The following is a 6531-nucleotide window of genomic DNA, read 5'->3' as shown; positions in this document are numbered from 1 at the left end:
TGCTGACACAATGAGAAGTTTTTTTTCTTCAAATTTTCAGGTCATAATAAAATAGCTAACATGATTTAGCACCTTACTTTTTGTCAATTACGACCAATTTGAATGGTCAAAATATTATACCTATATACTGTGTTCTGATTGGTTCAGGGGCCTCTCACGCGGATCATGGATAAATCACCGTTGGATCCTCCTGGATCCAACAGCCCGCACCGCACCCACCGCGAGCTACCCCTAAAAAAAAACCCACCGCACATCACTCCTCTCTCCTCCTGCGCAGCGAACCCTAGCGCTCTCACCCTCTCAGCCCCGCACACCACTCCTCCTTCTGGATCCACCGCCGCCGCCCTCTGGATCTCGACGCGCCACCACTCCCTCCCTCCAGATCGAGAGAGAGCTCGTCGTCGTCCTCCTGCTCTCGCCCCTGCCCTTCCCTCCCCCTTAACCCCGAGGCGGCAACGCAGACGGCCATCGACCTCGCCCACCTAACCCTAGCGAGAGGAGAGCGTCCATGGATCCGTCGAAGCTGGGCGAGCTGCGCTCCTTCGTGGAGGAGTGCAAGAAGGACCCAGCGCTCCTCGCCGACCCCGCCCTAGCCCAATCCATCTCGCGCTCCTCCCATCCCATCCCATCCCATCCCATCCCACCCACAGCCGCCGCCCCAACCTCTCTCTCCGATGACTTCGATCCGCCGCCACCGCCCCAACCTATCTTTCCGACCTCGATCCGCCGCCGCTCCAATCCCCATCCCCATCCCCAATCCCACCCCCACCGTCGACGACCCTCACCTAAACCTAGGCCGGCTCCAGATCGATCAGGCGCTAACAGACAGGCGACGCCGATCTGGAACCTCGATCTAGAGGGATTCCGCCCCCTCTCACCGGCGGGGTTGGGGCAGGCGTGGCTCCCGCGACCAGCCCGCTGGCGTTGTGGACGCTGCTTCCTCTCCATCCCGCTGTCCGCTGCTGCCGCTCCCACGCCATGGAGCTCGCCACCACCGGCACCGACCACCTACTTCTCCCTGTCCATGTCCATGGAGGCATGATCTGATCTGCTCTCTGCTCTTCAAAGTGCCCATCTTCCCCTCTCCTCTTGGATTGATTTGATTTGATTCGATCCAACCCCTTCCACCCCTGATGTCGATTGCTGATGCGTGCTTGATTCCCTTCCCCTTGCAGCTGCAGCTCATCCACGAAGGTCTCTCCCTCCTCTCTTGTGCAAGATGCTCCCATTGGTTTTGTTTAGGTTGTGCTCCATTGCCTGCTGTTTATGGATTGTTAGGTTTAGGTGGTGCTCCATCTCGTGTGTTCTCAATGACCAGAGCACTTTAGCTGATGTATTTTGTACACCAGGTTTAGGCGCCAGCGATTGTTAGCTTCCGCACTTTAGCTGATTGTTAGATCCAGCGACGCCGAAGGGAACCGAGGTGAGGCGCTCGCTAGAGTGTTTAGAACAAGGTCCTCTCGGTGTAGTTTAATGCCGCACAGCAAATCTGCCTGTGCATGGCATTTACTTAGCATTTTTTTTCTTTGCTGGAATAAGGGAGTAGAGGCAGGGGGAGTAAATTTTCTTGCTCTAAATCTGTGAAGTCATTAAATGCTGTCGAATTAGTGCTGTTCCCAGTGATGCCCATGCCGGCCTGGAAGGTTTGTTACTTGTCGATACAGACGCTCCACAGTCGAGTTCCTCGTGGAACAGCTGGCCAGTGTAGCAGAGAGCTAGACAGCTAGTGGTGTAAGTATCTTCACGCAGCCATGGATGCGTGGGATTCGTGGAGCTAGACAGCGAGCTGTACTCATGCTGGTCGGTTCTTCTAATTCAACTGCAAACAAATGTTTCCATATTGTGTAGCTCAAGAAAATGGTGTGTTGTCGTCTGCTTATCATTCTTTGTGTTGCTGGATCCTCAGAGGTTCCTTGTGCAATCGACAGTCCTGCATTGAGATGTTCTCGGAATTTTGTAACAACAGACTATTGATATATATATTTTTGAGATCCATACATGTACTGTGATCTACATGTTTGCTGAACTGATATTTTTTATAAAATAATTATGAAGAATAAAGCCTCTGCAAAAATAAGAAGTCTGTTCATGTTTATATGGATTTAAATAATCTTTTTTGACCCCTCATTCTTTTCATTTTTGTACTACATGGAAATCGCAGTATATTTTTTTTGAAAACTTTTTTATGCTAAATAACGCCTCTATTTGCATGCATGATTTTTCCTATGATTTTTTTGTATTAGTAGCGTATTTACCTTTAGGGGAATATTACTAGCATATTTGAAAAAACAAATTGCTCCCCAGGGTGCCCGAGAATCAAAAAGGATGTTTTTTACTTTCTTTTATAAATTCATTTTACAAATATTATGGCCTAGTTTTTCCTTTATTTTCCCAATGCTTTTGTTGCGTAGACTTCTACTCATCCGACAAAGTAATCACTGTATGCATGCACGTGTATGGACTTTACTTGAAAAAAGAATAAAAAAAAATTCAACAATTTGGTTGTATATTGTATAAAAAAAGGCTGCAACCCCTCACACCACACAACATTTCACAATGATCCTTAAATCTACACGTGCATGGCACGTGCCATGTACTAGTAAAGATATCTGCTTAAAAATTTGCTGTCATCCATTTGCGAGTTGAGAACGGGTCTCTTAAGAGAGAGTCAGGGTTGCTACTGATTTGGTTTCTTTCCCATCCGCTGGTCCCCGGCTTCGCGCCGTGCCGATGGCGGAAGAAGCAGCTGCCAATGTAAGCATCCCGTGCTCGCAATTTCCCCTTCAATATTATCTCTGGGTGCCAGGCCTTCACGTCTCAGCTAGCGCTTGTGTATGGCTAACTAGTGACGGACATGGTTCTGTTTGAAGTGGCAGGTGAAGGAGGAGGAGTTCAGCACCGCGCCCTGTCCCTGCTCCTGATGAGCGTCAGGAACAATACTCAGGTTAGCCAAGTTCTTGCGTGTATTGTCACCCCAGCTTTGCCAAGGGCTGGGATTTCATTTTCTCCTGTATATATGTCTGTCTGCACTTGTTTGAAATTGAACACTCGCTTGTGTCCTAGTTGTGTGATACAGTGCCTGAAAATCCAATCGGCTTAGTTGCTTGTGATGAATCCTACTGTGGAAGTCAACATTGGTTTCGTCAATTGTGTTTGCTAAATGCCCTGGTGCGTAATATGCGAGTAATTAATTTAGTTCCTGTGCAGCGCATAGTCCTAGTGTTATTGTGGCATATAATGGGTCCTTTTATTAACTGAAACCAATGCAGCTCTGTAATCTGAAAGTTAATTCCGTTCAGCTTGGGTGAATCATATTATCTGTAACCTGAAACTTGGCACAACTCCGTACAATGATGTGCTCTTTGCCCTGCAAAATTAAATGATGTGCCTTTGCTAACAATGATGTCTCTTCCATCGTACAATCAGTATTGAATTAAATACTTGCTAGCGACGGCTAACCTGTGACTGGTTCTTTTGACTGATTTGTGCTCCTGGATGTGTTTTCTTCTGTTTCTGAATGTGTTTCTTTGATTGTTTGGGGGATTCAGACAAGAAGAACGAGAACAAGGAGGTGGCCGTCAATGACTTCCCGCCTTCAGAAGATGCCTACGAGGCCATCCAACACTCCATGTCAGTCCCCATTCCCCCTCGACTAGCAACATATGAGTTTCTAGATTCACCATGTCAAAACATGAGCAATTAGGAACAAATTGTTTGATTGATGCTTGCTGCTTAGTGTTACCGGTAGGGATCAGGGGTGAGGGAAGGCATGGAGGATGCGTTCGACATGTACCGGCAGTCAGTAATCGGCGTGGCCCTCATCGAGACGCTACACAAGATGGTGGCCAGCGGCATGCACAGCCCCGAGCTCGCCATGGCCGTCGTCGTGCAGTTCGACAAGGTCGCCCCTTCCCTTCCCTTCCACATGCTACCACTGCACTGCTTCCTCTCCCAAACTCATCGATCAACAACGAGCATCTATCTAGGTGGTGTTTTGATCCTCGTAATTGTTGTTGTTGTTGTTTCAGTCCATCTGCCATGCGCTGGACAAGCATGTCGCTTAATCATAGAGTAAATTGCTCGGTGCAGTTATTTTCTCTTAAGATTTTTGCAGTGTATGTCATCTAAATAAGACTGCAGGCAGTGATCTTCTTGTATTAGTATATATGTCTGCATTGCATGTTGTTTTTGTGAAAATATGATGATTACTTCCTATGTATTGTATATTGTGTAATGGAGTTTGCTGTTATTGTGTTTGTGAAATTGCGGCTGCCCACGCCCTGCTTTTCCTGGTCTCTGTGTACCCTGCCTGCACACTTCCTGGTCTCTATGTTCCTTAGTGTGACCGGTGTACATCCAGAATATCCACACCAAAATGCATTGGCATGCTGAACCCTTCCTTAATTAATTCCCATTGAGCAAAGATATTGATCTATGATGATTTGGTTGCAGTATTGCATTGCTGGTGTTTTATGCCATATTCATCATGTTCTGCTCACATGCCTTATGATTGAGTAACTTTGATTGTATTTCTACCACTGTCCTATCTCAGTAAACTGTTTGTTTTTTCAATGGCTAAAGTACTATCTCCTGGAACTATATCTGCCTCCATATGTTCTTGCCAGCATTAAATGTTGCAAGTACAAGTTAGAAATGCAGAATTGTGATATTGTGCTGGGAGCACTCTTGCTACAGTCATCAGTTAGATTTCAGCTTTGCATCTTTTCAGGTTTAACTGTTGGTTTACATTGAAACTGTTAAGCAAGTATCAAATTGAGTGCATAGTGTGCAATTTGTCTTTAGTAATCTAGTAGCACATAAGCATCAGACCATATGTTTTCTTATAAGCAAACTATATTGATGGTTCCAATATAAGTTAAAATATACTAGTGCTACCTTGATTTTTATACTGCTTGCCATTTATTTCTTCGTTTGATGTTTTACATGCTTCATTTTAGGCTGCGTGCGTGCGCATGGCGGCGGGTCTGCTGTGGTGCGTGCGGTGGCGGCGCGGCTGGGCTCGAGGAGCTGCGACGCGGCAGGGAGGGAGCTGCTTCCTCTTGTCCTGCTTCGTGTCCCTGAGGTGGCTACCTGCGCAGGGGCGGCCGACGAGGGTGCTGCGGCGGGAAGAAGAGGATGAGGAAGAAGGCGGCGGCGGATTTGGACTGCGTACGAGTCAGGCTGCGACGGGGAGCTGCTCCTGTTGGTGCTGCTGAACAGAGGAGGAACTGCAGCTGCTGCTGCCTTGTGCTGTTCCTGGAAGTTGCCGAGCTACTGCTGCTTGTGTGGCTGCTTCTTGCTGCTGCGGCAGAGAAAGAAAGAGGTGCAGCGTGCTGAACAGTAAGAACCTGGGCTGGACTGCTTTACAGAGTAGTTTTTTCTATGGACTTGCTGTTGTGAGCTTGGTGTTGTGGTGGTGGTTATTACTGTTACATGTTACATGTAGAGATGCTTCATGATTTAGTCCCTAGCTGCTTTCTATATTTGTTTTTATTTTGTTTCTAACACTTTTTTTTATTGTTAGATGCCTTCGTTTAGCCTGTACAAACATATCTAGAAATGGTGTTTCCTCTCATTTATGAAGCTCCAGCCTGAAAGTGAAGAAGTTAGGAGTATAGTTGTAGTAGCCTGAAAGTGAAGAAGTTAGGAATATAGTTGTTATATGTTGTGATAGTATCACATGTAATGGTGAGATGAATTATGTAAAGATTGTGCTATCAGCCAAATTTTCATGTGGTTTGATAATTTTTATTTCTTTGCTGTTCTGACTGAAATAATTGTGTGAAAATTGAAACTTGGGCTGTCTTTAATTAGAACCTGACAAGTGGGACCTAATAGTATTTGGCATCTAAATAGGCCATTTTCCAAATAATATTCACAGGAAAAAAACCAAAAATTAAGGAAATGGACTGTAAAAAGGCTGAGGCCCAATTGAGAAAAGAGGGATTACGGCCCTGGAAATAAAAAGGCCGAATTGTAGGCTTGGCCCATGAAAATAAAAAGGCCGAATTGTAGGCTTGGCCCATGAACCTGACCAAAAATTAACAGAGAAAAAACACAAAAAGGCTAAATTATTGGGCTAGGCCCATGTAGAACACTCAATTGGACCGGACTGATTCTTGTCAGTGACTTTTTGAATTGGTCGTAATTTTGCCACGTTAGATGGCCACGTCGGATCCGACGTGGCCTGGGCAGACAGGCAGTGACCAAAACAAAAGGTCATGGGTTCAACGACCTTCTGTTTTGGTCATAAACGTCTACGACCTTCTCACAGAGAAGGTCGTTAATTTCAGTTTACGATCGCCAGCTTTTGACCTTCTGTTTTTGGTCACAAAAAGGTCGCAAATGAAAAACAATGACCTTTCAGTGACCAATAGTCAAGGTCACAAGTTGACATATTTCTTGTAGTGAGATTCCACCAGTATAGGCAGCCAATCTGTGCGTCGACCGCGTAAACGATGCCATCGTGCACTATAGCATCAGACAAAAAAGTTGCCTCAACAGGATTGATGATGAGCCATAACCATGATG

At 46.0% G+C, this 6531-nt stretch overlaps 1 protein-coding gene across 6 annotated transcripts; it reads left to right on the top strand.

The window, feature by feature from the left end:
• Nucleotides 1-238: 238 nt before the first annotated feature.
• Nucleotides 239-5751, top strand: LOC119309122. 6 transcript variants are annotated; one of them, XR_005150369.1, is made up of 6 exons: nt 239-2754; nt 2877-2944; nt 3064-3168; nt 3549-3630; nt 3737-3986; nt 4959-5751. XR_005150369.1 is itself a non-coding variant. In XM_037585192.1 (6 exons), exons 2-6 carry the CDS (start codon nt 2921-2923, stop codon nt 5138-5140), a joined length of 558 nt encoding a protein of 185 aa, XP_037441089.1. In that variant the 5' UTR covers nt 239-2754; nt 2871-2920; the 3' UTR covers nt 5141-5751. The 6 variants fall into 6 exon arrangements, 1 of the variants encoding a protein (XP_037441089.1); XM_037585192.1 differs by having other exon boundaries at nt 2871-2944; nt 3737-3901; XR_005150366.1 differs by lacking the exon at nt 3064-3168 and having other exon boundaries at nt 240-2754; nt 2871-2944; nt 4959-5340; nt 5525-5751.
• Nucleotides 5752-6531: the final 780 nt, after the last annotated feature.

This window comes from Triticum dicoccoides, chromosome 5B, assembly GCF_002162155.2.
Source record: "Triticum dicoccoides isolate Atlit2015 ecotype Zavitan chromosome 5B, WEW_v2.0, whole genome shotgun sequence".
Lineage (NCBI taxonomy): Eukaryota > Viridiplantae > Streptophyta > Magnoliopsida > Poales > Poaceae > Triticum > Triticum dicoccoides.
Note: the sequence above shows the minus strand (reverse complement) of the source record. Positions and strands in the feature narration are given on the sequence as shown.